Genomic DNA, 18,505 nt, shown 5'->3' with positions numbered 1-18,505 from the left:
GTTTTGTCCCCAGATAACAATCTCAATCAAGTTATTAAGCAAAGAGGGTTTTGACAGATAAGCACCCAGAAATGCTGATAATGTCCAACATCACTGCTTTAAACTGAATACCCTTCTTCCCCAGTTCTATGAAGGACTGACAGGACAAGGGCCTGGCAGGGGTTAATAGCTGTGGGTCTCCTGTGAGCAGCCATAACCACATCCACTGGAGAGGGCAAAGTGTGCTGTTGTCCTGGAGGCCTTTTGGACTGCATGGTGCTGTATATTTTGGAAATGCCTCTGAAATATGGTCATTTAGTCTCTCTTTTATGTTGTAGTGAGCTCAGCTAAAGTGCAGCTGCTTTTGAATGTCTCCTTTCCTTCCCTCCTCCCATCCCCAGCCCAGGCTGCTTTGCCTCCTGAGAAAATGGAGAGGGGCTTTGGTGAAGTGAAAGGGGCCAGAAAGAGAGAAGGAAAAAAGTTAATAATTCTACACAGACAGTCTACCAGAGATGTTAAGGAAAGAGTGTGATCTCAGCTGGGCTTCCCCTCAGTGGGTCATGCTTTTCAGCTCCTTTCATGCGAACTTCTCCCCCCTGTCCCTATCCTGCCATTCTTTAGCCCCCCAGACTCACTCTCTCTTTCTCTCTCTCTATTTTTCCTCCCTCCACCTCTCCACACATTTCTATCTTTTGTTTTTATTTCCCCCCCTGCTGTTTTCCTTGATAGAAATCTCACTCATGCATTTCCCTTCCGGATTTCTATTGGGTTATTTTGTCCTCTCTCTCTCTGCGCCTTGGTCCCCTTTTCTTTCTCTGCCTCTTGTCCCAGAGTAAAACAGTCGCCTCCCCGCTGGGTCAGGATGACAGTGCCGTTAGCTTTCCCAGTGCCAGCCCTTTCCACATCTGTGCAGCTTTTGTCCTGGGGCAGAGGGGGATTTGGAATGGTCGGTTGGCAGCGCCAGGGAGACTGATGTAAAAATGAGGTCCAAAAAAGAGGGGAAAGGGAATTAGAAGGAGGGCGTGAGATGGTTTAAGAGAAGCACAAGTGAAAATAAAATAAAGAAGTAAAGGGCACAGCTCAGGCTGTGAGTGAGCTGGGGCATTCCAGCTCCACAGCTAGGCCAGAAAGAATGAAACAAATGAATCCTGGTACCATGTTGTGCTGTTGATTGATTAACCCCAATATGTGTCCCTTATGTATGACTGGGGTAGAGTTGGGGCACTTCCATGAAATGTCTTATTTGGGACAGTAGCTGGGAGAGCATTCTTCGCAGACAGGTGGGATGTACCTGGCACCTCCTCAGGTCAATACCCACAGGCTGCCTGCTCAGTCCTCAGTACTCAGCTCCTCTGTCCTAGCCTTGCTATCTCTTCCCGCTCTAGACCAGTTTTCCTTTATCCTTGTCTTTCTATCTCTCCAGAACTGCTCTGCCCCATCTTCTCCTCCCTTTCAGGTTATATTCTTCTAACTTCTTTCCATTCTTCCTCCAAATGTTTGAACACCTTTTTTCCAATTACCAGGGCAATTACCTCTGTGCCCAATGCAGCCAGTACACCCTGCTCCACCTTTGCATCACAACCTTCCATGTCCCATCCATGAATGGAAATAATAGCTTACTTGGCAGTATCTTTTCTAAAACACTGCTGGTCATTCTTGGTTACCTATTAGTGGAATGTGGCATTGCAGCAAGCCAGGGGGAGCTGCCTCTATTTTACATCTCACATGGATTTCTCCTGTGAGATGTAAGGCAGTCTTTTTTTGTGTGTTTTTTTTTGGTTTGTTTTTGCATTTTTTCCTTTTTAGTTGCACAGGCATTATCTTTCTTTCATATCAACAACGGGCCCTGCATAGCCCCCTGTATTCTTCTTGATGCTTAAAGGAGCATGAATGATTCTTCTTTTTGGTAGGGAGGAGTGAACACAACTGTGGAGGTGAGGATGTGTGGCAGTAGAACCAGGGTGCTGTACATTTACAATTGAGAATGGCTAAATAGTTTGGAGGACTACCATGATAGTTATGCAATGTCCTGTGCAGAGGGCACTAAGTATGCTTCTTTTTTGACCACCTCTTTCTCATAATGACAGAAGATGAAGTGAAGGAGCTCCTTGCAGGAGCCAAGGTGGCCAGCTTCCCCCAGTGATACTGAGTAAGTGTGTTGTAAAAGCAGTGAGGGAGAGACAGGCTGCTCTGATCCATTTTGACACGGACTCGAAGTGAAAGGAGTGTAGGGAGCCTGTGTGTAGGCCTTTGTAAGCAAGTAGTGTGAAATTCCTCAGTTTCAGGTGAGATTTGCTGTAAGCTCTTGAGGACTCTTGAATTTCAAAGTCAAAGCATGTTGAAGAGAAATATTCATGTGTAGGAAAAAAATTCATGTAAAGTTTCCCTGTTCCCCTTGCTAACTGCTCCATACCAACTGGCACTATGCTCCAGAGGAGTGGAGAGAAGAATAGTACAACAGACTGCAAAGGGAAAAGTTTTTCTTGGTTCAAATGCTATCCAGATCGTAGCATTTCCATATCACTGTAATTCAGAGATGGAATTTGCTGCTATAAACATCTGTCTGTAGTGAGTATCAAGGACAAAAGAACATTACCATAAATGCATCATTTGGTCCCACTTAACAAAAATCTTTTCTGTTTTTCTTAATCTTACTTTCCTGATCATTGCTAACCAGCAGAGTACAGGATTTGCATATCAATATAAAGACTGCTGGGAATATTCCACCCTGATCTACATTCTGTATAACGCTATTAAATGGAGTAGCACAGGGATGTCATTCAGGACAGAATTTGGCTAATTTCAACTTCCTAATGACATTTTCCCTCTAGTACTAACAATAGATTTTAACTTGCAATATATCAGGGTTTCCACTATATCAGCATTTCCAATGCCCTGTACTTATGTGAACCACTTAATTGAGCAAGGTGAAGTGTAAGAAAATAAACTTCATGAATATTCATTTCCAGTATAATTTAGAGGCAGCTAGTGCCTGATGCTGACACTCCAGCAGTGACTGTGTGTTCAGAATTTTGTTGGTGCAAGGGCTCGTCCAAGCAACTATTACCTTGAAGTTTGACATATTTGTGCAAATTGTGCTTTAGTCGTTTTCTTGTTCCTATTTTCACCAGGAGCCTTCTTATCGTAGTTGTACTCTTCTAATCATGCAGACAAGTGCTATATGTTGTACCTGACTGTCTTTTGCAGGTCCATCTGAATTACTGGACATGATAGACAGTGAAACGTAAGTACAACCTACCCTACTCTTCACATTATGGGCATTAGCCTAGCAGACTTCTCTTGTTTTCCACATGCAAACTTTAAAATAAAAAAGCTTGTAAAATGGCACAGCTTTTCAAAAACAAGCAAGAAAATAAGAGTCTCCCTTAACCCAAGCAACTACCTCATATGTGGCTTTCTGGCCTAAACCAAATGTTTCTTGAATTCTGTAAAGAAATTCCTCTCTATTGCTTCCCACACCTTATTAATCTTTCTAGAGGAATACAAGTACTGCATTTTGCTTTGATGTTTCTGGCATCCAGTTACTGAAGAACCAGCTTGAAGAGTAAATTTTAGAAGTCAGGGAATTACTTTTCTTGCTCTACACCTTTTCTTCCATCCCTTCATGATTCATCCAGGGTGCTCTGCCTTAGCTGTCCCTAGTGGCCACAAGCTGTGCAGTTGTAATTTCTCTCAAGTATTTATAACCTGAATCACCTCTGTTATTATTTAAAAAAAGCCAAACAAACAACCCAAAGCCAACATATTTGCCATTCCAAACTGCTCTGTCTTGTTGTATAATCAAGGTGTCACAAAGAGTATGTAAGGGAAGCATGAACCATCCTGGGAAGTGTATGAAATATATGGGAAGCAAAAGTTGCCTTTGTCATAGTGGTTAAACCTACCATTCCTCATTCCACAGTGCCCTCCTCTGCTAGGGGAAAGCATCAGAAAGGTTTTGCACAAGATGCATGTGTGCAATCCAGGAGTGATGAAGCCTGGATGAACAAACTGTTTCTCTTCAACCAGTAGCATAGCACAGCCTCTGAAATAAAGAGCAAATGAACACGGCTATAAGGGCTTCCCTTTACAAAAGTCCTTTTACTGCTAAGGCTTGAAAAGGGAAGGTTCAAGCTGTAACTGGCAGCATGAATCAGTCTTTTGATCCTCAGGGGGAAATCAGACAGTATCCCATTCTGAATCTAGTTCTCATGCAGCAGAGGCAGATTCATTACAAGGTTGCCTGTTAATATTTCAGCTTGCCCTGTTGTTGACCTAAGCTGAAACTCCATTATGCCCTCCCACTTTCTGGGTGGGTAGGTAGGTAGGTGTAATATTTGACCTACCACACAAATTTCTTCTCATTTTTTATTTTGGGGGTTATGTAGCGGCCCTACTTGTTAGATACTAGTATTAAGGACACCTTTTCAACCCAGTCAAAGCATACCTCGCTTCTCTTCCTAGGAGAATCTAGATACATTTCTTTAAGCTTTGTACTACAGTCAGTCTCAGAATCCCATTACTCATATCCCAATCTGAATGAGGAGCTTTGCTATAAATCTGTTCCCACAGATTTCTCTTTTGAAAAGCCTGTGTTCAAGCTTCCTCAGTAGCTCAGCAGTCCAGAGATAGAAAACAAAAACACAGCTCTTGCTCTTTGACATCCAAGAGCAGAGTATCAGAACCAGACCAGCAAGTACACCGGTCATGCCTTTCACGGGCAGGAATTTTTTAGGATGCATCTAAGAATAAGGCTGAGAAAATTGAAGGAATCGAAGAAATTGCAGGAAGAAACAAACACTGGTGCTGTTTTGCCTGCTGTGAAATAAGAAGGTGGCTACTTTGCCTTTGCAGCAGATAGCAAAGCTGCTGGTTGCATGGGACATTCAGCCCTTTGAATACGTAAAACCAGTGCATGTTTCTTTCCCACCCCTCAGAAGTTCTTTGCTATTTGTGCATTGCAGGCTTTCCTACTGAGTCAAAGGATGTAAATGCCAAGGCAGAGAGTGCACAAGTCTACCTCTGCCAGAAAGAGGGAACCTTGCAGAAATACAGCATGCTTCTCTGCCTGTCCTCTGCACCTTATACTTCGTAAATATAAAACGGTGTGATGTGTCTCACTGCTGGTTTCTGTACTTTGGTTTAGGGGTGAGACAGCATTACATAAGGCAGCCTGCCAGCGCCATCGTGCCATTTGCCAGCTTCTGGTGGATGCAGGAGCCTCGCTGAGAAAGACAGACTCAAAGGTAACCCAGCCCCATCAACCAGTTATAAAATATTGCAGCCAAGCAGGACTGATCAGCATCCATCCCTACTGTTTGCATGACTGAGGCTTCCTGATGTGCGCCAAAAGCAGCTGGTTTTTTTTTTTTAGAAAACTCTATTAATTTAAAGCAAGTACAAGAGACTTCAGAACCCAGCTCATGGGTCATCTTCACCATAGTTAGAGCCTGGTCTCAAACTCTATGGTGCATTGGGTGTGAATGAGGCATCTCCGTGGCACAGCATCCTTCTCCTCCTGTGTGGTCACAAGAGAGGCCTCTGGGCAAAGACCACCTGGGGGAGTCTTGGTTTGTGATTGCATAGTGTCTGTGAGGCTTCATTATTGTGGCTGACTTGCTTTGTGAGGATGGTTAACCATTTTCTTTTGCCCTTGCTTGCCCCTATGCTCACTGATGTGACACGACTGTCTCTTGGTGTATGCTTGGCTGAGATAGAAGTCTGGGCAAAATTAAATCCTAGGAATATTTACTTAGGAACATGGTCCAGAAGCTGCCCTTCTGGCATTTCTGAACAGAAGCATTCTGTGGCCACAACTGAGAGGTGGTTGTATCAGAAGCACCTTTGCTGTAACAAGACAAGTAAACCCAGTTCCTACCATGTTATGCTGTATGGGATCACCTTTAAGGGGGACAGAGATCACCTCTTCTTCAGATGAGAGCACTGTACATGACAAAAAATAATTTCTGTAACAGCTGAAATCCAGACAAGTGGCTTCTGATTCGTTAATCTTCATCTGCCCAGAAATCCAAGGAGCAGGAGTGTGTTTGTTACCTTTGTTACATTAAGGTGTTTCCAATATTTTTTCATAGTTCGGGATCAAGACTCGTGGATCAATTTAACAGCACTTGTAAGGTAGCTCAGATAACAGGGTAGTAAACTGATGCACTGAAAATTGATCTGTACTTGAGGTAGAATGAGACATGTTGAGCTCATCTCAAATGCTGGGCATCTCTCTCCACACATCCTTAGCAAAGTGTGGAGTCTCTGAAGTACACTTTTCAAGTGTTAGCTACAGTACTGTGAGTCATATTCATTAACATAGGGATCATAGCCATAGAATGAAAAATCAGTTGCAGCATGTGAGCCCTTCTGTGTGATGTATCAAATGGCATGTGCTTGCAGAACTGCATGGTTCCTTCTAAACCACAGAAGGACTTTGAAAATCTTCAGGATCTTGTGACTTTAATAGAAAACCTTGACTTAACACCAATCTGTACAACAAATAAGTAAAATATCTAAGTTTGTTTCTTTCCTTCCTGTAGTAATTTCTCTGGGTCATGCTTTCACCTATTCTAAATATGTTAGCACAAGACTTTCTCTTCGTGTTTCTTTATTATAGGGTAAGACCCCTCGTGATAGGGCTCAGCAAGCTGGTGACCCAGATCTGGCTTCCTATCTGGAGAGTCGACAAAACTACCAAATGGTTTCCCACGAGGATCTGGAGACAGCAGTCTGATGTCTGAAAATGTCAAAGAGGATCCTTGGAAATCGCAAGGTGCACCTGAGGCACTCGGGCGTCGTGTGAGGAAGAAGCTGATGGAATCAACGTGTCTCTCACTCTTGTGGAAAATACCTGAGGACATGCCACCAGTTTCTAAGGGCTACTGAGTCTTGCCACGGAACGGTTAGGTTCCATAAGTTAGCCCAAGATGAATAAGGCGGGATACTCAAAGGTCTGTGGAATCCATGGGCCATGGAAACTTACCTTTATTGCTTCCAGCAAGTAGCATGAACTTCTCTCATGTTCATCTGTACAATTTATTTAAAAAAGAAAAAAAAAAAAAAAGGAAAGAGAAAAAAGGTTGTGGGGGAACCAAACTAACTGGGACATTATGACACCCAACCAAGTTTCCTGCATTCCTTTCTTTCTCCCATTCCCCTCACTTCTCATCAGTTAAATAGTACCTGTTATCTCTGTGTTAAGTCTTCACAAATGGTCAGGCAGTAGCAAAAAAATTCGAGGAGCCCTGGATGCCCTTAGGAAAAACCCAGTGTTTTTACTGGCTGCATTCCCTCCCTTGCTGTCCTCTTGGAAATTGTGTCCTATCACCAGGGAGTGCTCTATTGTGCTCTATCACCAGGGAGTTTTCTCACTTTTAGAGAGGACTCTGCCATTGCCTTGTTTCCAGGGTGTGGGGAACAGCTAGATTTAAAGCAGTAACAAAACTTAATCTCCCTATTGTTGCTGTGTACACAATTATGGTATCCTCATGAGACAGTCATTTGTATGGAAATTAATTATATGGGCTATACCATGTTGTATGACAAAGCAGAAAGTTACCAGTAGGTTTTCTCATTCCACTATTTTACATATAATGACTGACCTGGTTCAGCTTCGGTTTCAAGCCTGCCTAAAAGTTGATAGATATTTTTTAATTTTGAAAATATGAGTTTTACACTGGGATAGATCCGTCTGCAAGATGGAGGGAATTCTGACAGACTGACTCATGGACCCAGTCCCTTTTGCGTTATGGCTGGAAGTGGGAAGGAGACCTAGAACATCAGCGGTCAGCCTAGGCTTGCTGCTGTCAACAAACAAATGAGGAATGTCCAGTCACATTTGGAATAGGAAAATCTTCAAATCTTCGTTGAACCTGTAAACTGTCTGATTCCCCAAGGGAGCAAAGTTTCAGAGAGGCTATCCCACTGGAGAAGGACAAGCAGCAGCTTTTTGCCTTGTTATTCACTATAGGCTCAGAAACATAAAGTTGCTTAGCCACTGCAAAGGCTAACTGTGTCTTCTGTACTCATCTGTTCTCTGTCTTACCTCAAAGATTATAACCACGAAAGAAGAGAAAGCAAATATACATACACACAGGCATACGCAAAATGTTCTCCTTCAGGTTTTCAATCACTACAGAAAACTCAACTGCCAGAAGTAACAGAGCTTCCACTTACACTTTGACCAGTTCTCATGAAGACACTCATGGCACACTTTTGGCGTAATTCTTGCAATAGTTCTTCGAATTTTACTTTGTTGTTTGTTTTGAAAGATACACTGGTGTTTGTTTTCATGCGCCTTGCTAGGTGTAGGTCTCTGGTAGGTGGTGATCATCAGGATTACATGCAGTTTGGAAACCATGAAAATAACTCAGGTCATTATTCAGATAAGTTTTTCTTCCTTGGTAGAAGTGAAAATGAAATTAATGTGATCCTTTTTTTTTTTTTTTCCTCAAACAAGAGTGATTGTTGTGGCAAAGAAGAAGGAGCTAAAAATAAGGGGGTTAAATTTATTTCTGTTTTCAAAAGTTAATTTGATATGAGAAAAATATTTCTTTAGTATTTCTTTATCTGGAAGGAAACTATATATATTTGTAATCAATAGATCAATGGCGACATGAAATGTATTTTGTCTTATTTTCTGTCTTTACATTTCTTGTTTGAAAAATAAAATATGAAAGCCAAATTCCTTCCCTTGATAATTATCCAGGGGCTTGTGGCAAAGGTCAGTATGTATATATTAGAACAGAATTTGGCAACTGTTAAAATAAAAAAAAACGAGAGTATAATTTTGGTGTTACGTGAAATTTCCACAAGGAAGATCCTCACACTGTTGTTTCATGCTAGGACTTGCATCATTCCCCAGCTGTGAGGAAAGGTATTACTGTGATATTTCTACATATTTGATGAAAATAAGAATTATATTAGTATCACTTTTATCTTTTTGCTTTGTTTTACTGTGAGAAATGGAAGAAGCTTCAATGACACCAGGGACTTGGTTCTGTTCTGTGCTAAGGCCAGACTGGTGTGTGATGGTCAGTGTGGCTGCTTCAGCTCCCTGGTCCTTTAGTCCCATGAAGCAGGTAGAGTAGTAAAGGCTTGCTCTAACCACAGGCTCTTCCAGAGCCCACATGTGAATTATAATAAGGATCTGGTCCTCCCTTTACTGAGACATCCCTCGTGCCTGTGGAGTGGCTGCAGCAGGACTGGCTCTGGAGCAGCTCTTCAGGATGGGCAGATTTCCTGAGCTCCTTTGTGCCATTTGGCCTGCTCACAGGAGTTTAGAGCACCCAGGAGAGTCTGGCTTGCCTTCTTCGCTGATAGCTGGAATATGATTCTGTGATCAGAGCGAGCATGTTGTGCCTCTGGAAAGCTGCCTGTGCTGTGTGCTCAGCAGGAGACAGTTACTGCATGATGAAAATAAACTCCAGCACTGGAGATAGGACAGGAGCTGCTGTATGTAGTGCCTTTAATATTCAAGGTGTCCCAAAGCAGTGCACATGTAATGCGTTAGATAGCGGAGATGTATTTTATTTGTAGATAACAGAGCATGTATATCGTTTTCTGCAATGGCTCAGACACAGCCAGGGATATCAAAAGTTGGTTCACTGAGGGAAGGAGATTGGGGCCAGGATGCTGCAGTATTATTCCTTACCCACTCTCTTTCAAGTGCAATATGATTTTCAACTTTGGACAGCCATCACAAGCAGGCAGACTCTGCAGCAGTTAGAGGTGACAATGTACATGTTGAATCTCTTGAGCACTTGGGATCTCAACTTAGTACAGTATCATTTTGACTGCACTGGGCAGGACCCAAATTTCAGTATGCAGATGGGAACCCACTTAAATTACATATAAAACATTTTGATTTATTAAAAGTGCCTATTCAGTGGCTCTGTTTATTTATGTGTGTATATTACTATATGTATGCGTGTCTATAGATATAAGTAGGCATATATATATATATAGACACACATATGTGCACACACTCAGAATTGTTCCACTTGAATGACAAAGTACCTAGAGATGCTCAGCTACTGAGGTTGCTGGACTGCCAAAATGTCATTTTCCATTTTAATTTGTTATTTAAAGGGGACCATTTTCAGTAGACTTGAGGACCTCCTGAATTGTTCCATTGTACTGGTTTTACTATCTCATTTTGGAGTTAAATGGAGGGAAAGAAAATATTTATAATGTTGATAAAATAAACTTACTTTTGTTATTTAATAACATCAGTTACTCTTATTATTTCATGTTTCAATGCTAGAGGTATCTTTCTGTGTTATCCAAAACATGGTAATGTCATACATTTCTCACTAATTATGACATCTCTCAATACAGTGAGGTATGAGGCTGAGTGACTCATGTAAGACGGGAGTTCAAGGCAAATTTTGCCTGTTACAAAAGAAGCCTCAGACTCCATTGGCTCTTTCATCCTTTCATGTGACGGCTTGTCTGTGTTTTAGAACTTTAGAGATGCCTATAGATGTTTTTACTGACACCTGTCACCCTTGATTTTCCCCAGCAACAGTAGAATTGCTCGGTCTCAACTCATGGTGCTGTTGCCTTGATTCAGACTACATGAGATGTCCCCTGCTACATGAGAACTGTCATATAGAAGCACCATAGACAAAGAAAATAGAACAAAATTGATGTTTTGTTGCCATTGATCTTCCCAGCTGTATTTGCAGAGCTGGTGCTGGTGTGGATGAATAGATGGGGCACATGCTTTTCTTCTGACGATGTGGCCATAGGATGTTTGTTTGAGTGATATTAGCCTCTTTTATTCATTTTTGTCTTTGTCTTTGCTGTGACAGTGACATGCACAGTAGTGAAAGTCGCTAACATAACCTCACCTAGAATGTGGTTATTTTTCTTTCAGCCTCCTCTAGGGTATATGTTGACCATTCAGTATATCAAAAGCATGTTGACATGATCTGACTCTGGGCAAAAGCTATGAAATGGGCAATGAATTGGTAGCTTTAAGCTTGCTGGGAGTTTAATGGAACTCAAGAAATTCATAGATATGCTGGGAATTTGTACACCTTGAAAACACTCTAATGACAATTCTGTTGTTGCACTTCATGTACTCCAAGAAGGAAACAGTTCCTCGTGCTGATCCATTTGAGGTCTGTCATTTTCTTTCCGCTACTTTTTGTTTTGCACCTGACTAATGTCCATATAGAAGTATTTTATAAGAACGGTGTTTAAACTTGTTGAAAGTAACATTTCTATCTTCGTTATACCTATTATTTTCTATTCATCAGACATTATTTCATCTCTTTCTTTTCCTCATTAAATCAGCACCAAAATGATATTGGGTTATTAGCTTCTTAATTAATCTAAAGCATCAAATGTGAGTATCTTCAGTCATTTCAGCAGTCCTGGAGATAGCTGTGCCTTTCTGAATACCTGTGGAGCTATAGGGCACAGTGTTACAGGGTTCACTGTGGTACTCCTGGTGTCATTTTGCTTTTTTGAGAACAATATAGGCAACTGTTTTTCTCAGTAGTGGGCATCTACAGCTTTAAGTCCCATTAGGTCCCTGCCAGAATCTGCTGATTGCAATAGCAACTCAGTAATGTGCTAAAAGTAACTTGCTGGCATATTGATAAAGATCAGAATTTTATGTGGAGGATGTGTCTTCAGCTTCAGTGCTTCAATTCCCTTTGGAAGGGCAGCTCATGGCTGCACTGTGGAAATGACTCAAGAGGAGCTATAACCCAGCCTTGCACCCTGTTGCTGTGAATAGAATATATGGAGGAGTCAGGATGTCTCAGCCTTTGCTGAGGAGTTAGCAGTACAGACAGGCTGCAACAGCTTGGCACTTGGCTTGGGCTGCCCAAAAGTAGGTCAAGTACTTGGGCAGTTTCTCACTTCTAATACTATGTAAAAACTGGCTTGGGAGGGATGGATTACCCAGCAGCCAAAGCAGTGGCCATGGCTATGTGTACTCCAAGTTGTGCCATGGCACCAAGCTTCTCTGGATTGCCTACCTGATATCCTCTGTGGGGACCAGAGGTCAGGGGCCTCCTTTACACTCCCCAGTGTGTTTCCAGCTCCGCTGCCCTTGGTGGTGCCCACAGAGAGCGGCATTCTCTCATCCACTATGCATGTGCACTGGAGCAACACCTCCTGCCTTGGCCAAGGGATTTCCTGGCCCGCGTATGGTGCCACTCCTGCAAAGGGAAAAATTCCCTCCCTCAGGCCTTGATCACACCAGTAAATTCATTACATTTGACTTCAGTGATTAGGCAGGCTTAGAGCTGAATAACTTCACTGTATTCAGCCATCAGAGTGCATCTTGTCTCCTGCCTTATTTATAAGGTGCCACATTCCAGTCTCAGCTGCAGTTTCTTGTTTCTCAGACTGCTTTAAAAGAAAGAAGACAATCTATCCTATGCAGTTATGCAGTACACATGTATCTAGTTACTCAGAGACTGAGGAAGACAAGCAGCTCATTTAAAAACCCCTCATTCTGATGTAGCACTTGACAACTTTTAAATCTGAGAAGGAGGATACCTTGCAACAAAAGCATTTGTTTGAACATAAACACATCTATAATTCAGAAAATGTTTTGGTGCTTAGCCCTTTAAAAACAGTCAGCTTATGCTCTTGGATCCCCTATATGAAAGAGATTTGTGAAATCTAAGGCAGCGATTCTCTTGACAGACACATGCAGGAAGGTGAATATCTGAGCAAGCGAAAGACTTACTTTCTTCAGAAATTCACTTCTATTATATTGCCCTCATCTACTAGAAAGAGAAGCCTGATTTGGGAATGCTATTTCAGAGTTCACCAATATGTTAACAGTTCCATCATTCATACAGAAAATACATAAAGCTGTAGCATCTTGACATGCGAGAAATAAGCACTACTTCTTTTAGCAGTATAGTACTATGTTCGTAATTGCTTCATATAGAGCCAGACTCTTTTTTCAGGCAAAGTGTAACACCTGGCTCTTCAATTAGTCCCTGTCTCGGAGTCTGCTTGATGTGTAACTCAGTGAAGTGTGCATGGTGACAATCCAGTGCTCCATTATGACAAGTGCTGCAGCAATTATCTGAGTACTAAGGCATGAACCACAGTAGCAATTCATTTCTCAGTATTACACTTTATTTTAATGAGAAAAATGTCTTTCTGGTTCCAACTGCATTAATGACCTTCAGTTATTGCTTTATCCTCAGCCTGTGGCCGAGCAGAGGGAGAAGTCAGTCCCTGTTCCTACGTGTATTTGAGAACCCAGATCCTGTCTAGGAACTGTAGGAACCTGTTAGGTTTGTAGGTATGGAGAAGCAGCTCAAGAAGCTCTTCAGCCCTGATGCAGCAGACATGAGTGATTACTACTTGGCTAATTGGGCTCCAATAGTCCCACTTTTCTAAGGCTTTTATGACATTCATACAAAAAAATGAAAACAGGTCAAAATCAGTAAAAAAAAAAAGCTGGCCTCTGGGAACAGGGACCCTAGAGAATGGCTTCCATAAGCACTGCTATTTTCTGGGTAGGGAGTTGAAATACTAGCTATTGAGTGTCACTGTAATGAGTAATTATGTACCATAATTAGATGTCTCTACTTCTAATAAAGTGAGCATTTCTTATCCAAGCTCACTGCTCCCAATATTTATGTCACCCAGCTTCAGGAGGTATCCCATTCTTCACTGCAGAGGCTGGTGGGGCACACCCTTCTATTTGCACATCCTGAAGCTTCAAGAAGTGAGACATAAGCCATAAATTATGCAATGACACATCTCCCTGCTCCTTAGCCCTACCAGAGGTTTTCCTTCCAAATGACTGGAAACAATGCCACCACAAAAGAAATGATTGGGCTATAGGCCACAAAGTGAATAGCTGTCTTTCTTCTCCTGTCTCCAGCTTCAGCCCTTTTCCCAGTATCAGGATACTTTCTTGATCAGAATGGGAAAACTGTTGTTGATGTGCCTGCTTTAATAGGAGATGGGTGCGGTCGCACATTGTTTTCTCCTGTGGTCTTGGTACTATTTTAAGAGTGTCCATAAGGACATTGTGCAGGAGCAGCATGTTCATGTCAAAGCTACAAAAAGAGTGAACTTGCTGGCAACTAGTGACAGGAAGAAAATGCAACATAATTTTGTTTAAATTTGTGCTTTTTGTTTTTCCTCTTTTTTTTTTTATTTTTTTTTTTTTATCTGTCCTTTTCAGACCTTTCTTACTGAAGTCTTTATTCTTGGATCACCTCTTCTTTCCTTACCTCATGCTACCTTCATTTCTGACTGGAAAGGTCAAAATCCTCCTCGTGCTTGCCTCTGTGACACTTCTGCTTGACCATGCAGATTGTTGGATCTCCTCTGCCCATGTCCAGTTGCAGTTCTGCTGTACTGGGAATGAGCTGGATGTGCAGTACTAAAGGCTCCTCTGAGGGCAGTTGTAATGTCTCAGAATGAAGCAGATGGGAAGCATGATAGACTTGGGTATTTCACACCCGAGGAGCTGATTTTGACCTTTTCAGACCTAGTTTTAATATCAGTAGGAAAAAAAAAGTCCAATCTAATTTTCCTTCCCTTCCTGTTTTTCCTGTAAAATAATCTTCGCCTAGGCAAATGTGATAGTGCTGCTCCATTACGTGCTTGTGAGAAGTGGCAGCTGCTTCTAACGAATGAGCAAATGTGCTGATCTCTCATGCAAAATGGCTGGCCCTGCTACTGTATGGTTTTCTGCTCAACGTATATCTCAGAAAAATCACAGGAAGATGGCAGGGGCTTATCAGGTTTTTTGTTCTGTTTACATGTCACTGCAGAGTGATTCTCCTCCGTCTGCCTCCTTTGATCACACAACAGCTTTGGGAGAAAAGAAAATAAGTGGCTGAGCCTTCAAAGCACTAAGCAGCTCTTGGGAGCTTTGTCTCTTTAGCTTATTGCTGCACCTCACAGATCTGGGGGAAGGCAAAGGGGTGGGGGGATGCCTTATGTGCAGACAGACCCATCTATCACCTTACTGGCAGAAGCAGCAACTCTTTGGAGGCTACATATTCCAGACACCCCACCATGTGCCAGGTGGAGTGTAAAACACATACAGACATCAGAAAGCTGTAGGAGATACCTTCCTTTCTTAAAGGCTCTGCCATGCTCTTTTTGTTTCTCATCCTGGTGCCAGGGCAGGGGGCAGCCTCAGGATGCGGTTTTCTGCCTGTTTCCTCTCAGAGCAGCTGTTGTGGATTTGCCCTTTGTAATGGGTGCCATCTAGATGCCCTCACACCATGGGCTGCATATGCTCTATGTACTGTAATTCTATTGCAAAAATGAAGGGTTAAAATCCCTTTCCAAATGGACTTAGGAGCTGCCAGCCTTGGCTGCTGGCCTGTCAGGGTGCAATGCATCAGGAAGGGGAACATGGAACACAAATGCCAGTGTTTCCCTGCAGAAATCTCAGCAAGGTGAAACGTGCTTTTACAGTGGGAAATGAAGGTTATTTTTCTTCTGCCCTTATTTTTTTGTCCTGTAAACCCTATGCCAGTCATTTTGCATGCAGCCAGCTTTTGGGAAGCAGGAGGCTTTTGAAAGATGTTGGAAAATCTAGCTAATGATATAGTTGAGGACTCGAGTTCTGCGTCTTCAACACAAACCCTCTGGCAGTCCACAACTGGTTTCAGTGTCCTCTCTGAGTCAGTGAGCAGAACAGTTTGCTACAAACTAAAGGCCTGCCTTTGTGCTGCTGTTACTGCTGCTTTTCTTCTTCATGGCTTTTAGAACTGCTACAGCTTTGCAGCCCTGCACTGGGAAAAAACAAGATGTGTTGTGGAAAACACAATTCTCCTATAGACCAATACTCATCAAGCTGCAAGTGCGTGAAAATGAAAATGAAAATGCAATGTATGCAAAGATTGAACCTCGTTTATGAGACTGGCACTGCTAGTTCAGTGGGGATTTATTCTAAGCAAGAATTGATCTATTTTATTACAAAACATTAAGGTTATGCAACGAATTATAACTTTGTTTAATGATGTGCTTCTGTCTTATGTTAGTTTGCAAGTCTAACTGTGCACATGGCTGCGTCACAGAACAGGGAAAGCACTTGCTGTGTGTTGTAAATCATCAGCACATCTCTCTGGAGGTACTGTGGTCAAAGGGGTAGAGAAGAAGGCAGCAAATCAAGTGGTTGAGGTTTTATTCCTTCCATTGTCATTGAGCCAGTTTGGGTAAGTTATTTAACCTTCCCATGCCTCAGTTTTCTTATCTGCATAATGGGGATAGTATCACCTCCACATACATACATAGGTAATGCGCTTTGTATTGTGAGGCCAAAACCTGCTGTATATTAACTATGAGGTTTTTTGTTGTGTCTGTAATGTTACTATAACATCCTACTTCTTTTAGAACCATTTTTTTAAGGATGTTGGGAGCAGCCCTGTCTTAGGCTTTTTAGCTAGGTGACTTAAATCGAGATAGCAGAGTGCTGAAGGATACAAGTTTCTAACAAGCTAGTTTGTACTATTTGTGTTTGATTTCCATGTTTGAGCTACCTTGTATTAAAAATTTTAACTTGGGTGATACTTCCAGTCAATGAAAACATTCTGGTGCTTGCCCTTCCTCCAGAGAACAGTATTTTGTTGAATTTTAGAGTTGTATTCCATCACATTGAGTTCATTGAGCACAGACTTTCATTTGGGAGAGCCAGTCTCAGAAATACCACTTTCTGTTATCTCTATCCTACCACTGAGGTATCACAGTATCTTTTCCAACAGGCCAGAAACCACCACTTGAGTTTCTTGATGCGAAAGGCTCCTGGGGAACAAATCCAAGCAGCTGAGAGAACAGACTCTCTGGCCTCCACGCTAGTCAATTGGCAAATGAGAGATGAAAACTGATAAAGAACAAGGACAACAGTTAGCCAAGAGCTGAGGAACTGAAGGTGTCTCCTGCAAAAAGGAACAAGGCTAAGAAGGAGTCATTGTCATGTGGGACGGAAATGAACAGGCTCATGATAGAAAGGCTGAATTTCCAACAGGCTATATAGTGATATATAGATACTCACTTGCTGTTTCCTAGAGATGATGGAGGAAGGACAAATGACACATCCTGATCTGCTCTGCACTGAATTCATTCCAGGTGAACCAACATGTGACAGAGGTCAGAATCTGGACCACTCCATAATGTGTTTAGTCCCCTGAATAAAGCAGTAAAGCCAAACAACAAATGCACATATTCAGTCAACATTTCATGGGCATCCAGAGTTCCAGTATTTGTACATATCCTATTATCTGAACCCACATCTGTTCCAGGAATTGTAATAACATCACAAAGGGCTCTTTTATGCTGCCTGACCCCATGCATAATGCCCCAGAGCTGTGCATCATGAGGCTGCCAGCTGGCAAAAGGAATCAGAGGCATGCAGCAGCACCCATGAAGTGAAACTATATGTAACAGAGAATCAGGGTCCATGTAATCAGCAGTGAAGGGGAATATGGGAAGGGGGAGGGTGTTTTTGTAACAAAGCGAGAAAGTATTTTCTTCCCTGATTTTCTTGCATTTCCTATTTATACAAAGTATCTTGATCACTGTGTTGCTAAACAAGTTGATTTTAAACTGGGGGAAAGAGGAAACCTGCCCCCAGTGAAAGAGATGGTTACAGCTCCTTTTGACCACTTTTTCTGTATTGTCACTTGTGTGGAAATGTACAGAATAAAAGTGAAGAAGCGCATACCTTGGCTGGGCTGAGTTTCCTTGTGTTATTTGCCAGTGGAGCTGGGTCACTTTTTCTGGCAAAGTGAAAAGACTGGTGTGACTCAGAAGCTGAGAAGAGTTAGGGGGAGTGGAGCAAAGGGAAGCAAGGGTGAAGATTCTGCTTGCGTGTGTGTCACTGAAGGGGACAGATGGGAAGGGGGTGTTAAGCCTCTGGATAAGCTAACTTCAAGCTCATGGTAATGAAAAAGGTTAATGATACCCTTAATATTTCCAGGGAAGTCTTCTCAGTCCCTCAATAAACTCAGATTGTCAGCACAGCATTCAGTGCGTGCAAAATAGATATAGCAGAGATTATCAGGACTGTAATGTAGGCATATAGGTCACATCAGGGTCTTAATTATGCATCTCAGGGGCGTTTCTTGAGTGTACATTCTGATTCACCCCCAATTATCTTAGGTTCTCAGTTCAGCACTGGTTTAGACTAACCCAAAATCATATAATGACTCCATTTGATTCTGTCCAGCTGTGTGTGATTGAAGAAATTTCTGTCATGGCCATTGCTTGCTTTCTTGTCTTCAGCAGCTGCCCTCCCTGCTTCCCCGCCATTTACTGACACCAAGTTTTTGTGGTCTTTCTCCCATACAACTCAGTATTTCCTAACAGCCCCCTTGCCTCTGGTCTCTCATCTTGAAATTGAATTTCTGAATAATTTTGTGATGTTTCCTTTGCTCTGTCTCTCTGGGACAGCGCCTGCCACGAAAACACCTCCCTCACACATGGTTCTGGCTCCCTCCTCCATTCCAAGCCCTTTGATGCTTACCGCTGCTGCCCGCAGCCAGCTGTGTGCTTGTCTCTTTTAAGGAAT

The 18,505-nt window shown here is 42.3% G+C and overlaps 1 protein-coding gene across 5 annotated transcripts in view; it reads left to right on the top strand.

Moving 5' to 3' along the window:
• The window catches only part of DGKI (diacylglycerol kinase iota), a 206,246-nt gene extending 198,945 nt beyond the window's left edge, over positions 1 to 7,301 (top strand). For all 5 annotated transcript variants that reach the window (XM_061444897.1, XM_061444894.1, XM_061444893.1 and 2 more), the window contains 3 exons: positions 3,187 to 3,223; positions 5,126 to 5,225; positions 6,602 to 7,301. In XM_061444897.1, the coding sequence (XP_061300881.1) occupies positions 3,187 to 3,223; positions 5,126 to 5,225; positions 6,602 to 6,718 (254 nt within the window). In that variant the 3' untranslated portion in view covers positions 6,719 to 7,301. The remainder of the gene's footprint in view (positions 1 to 3,186; positions 3,224 to 5,125; positions 5,226 to 6,601) is intronic.
• The last annotated feature ends 11,204 nt before the right edge of the window (positions 7,302 to 18,505 follow it).

This window comes from Pezoporus flaviventris, unplaced genomic scaffold (genome assembly GCF_033815535.1).
Source record: "Pezoporus flaviventris isolate CSIRO_AGI_PZ_B2104156 unplaced genomic scaffold, CSIRO_AGI_Pfla_v1 ptg000002l, whole genome shotgun sequence".
Classification (NCBI taxonomy): domain Eukaryota; kingdom Metazoa; phylum Chordata; class Aves; order Psittaciformes; family Psittacidae; genus Pezoporus; species Pezoporus flaviventris.
Note: the sequence above shows the minus strand (reverse complement) of the source record. Positions and strands in the feature narration are given on the sequence as shown.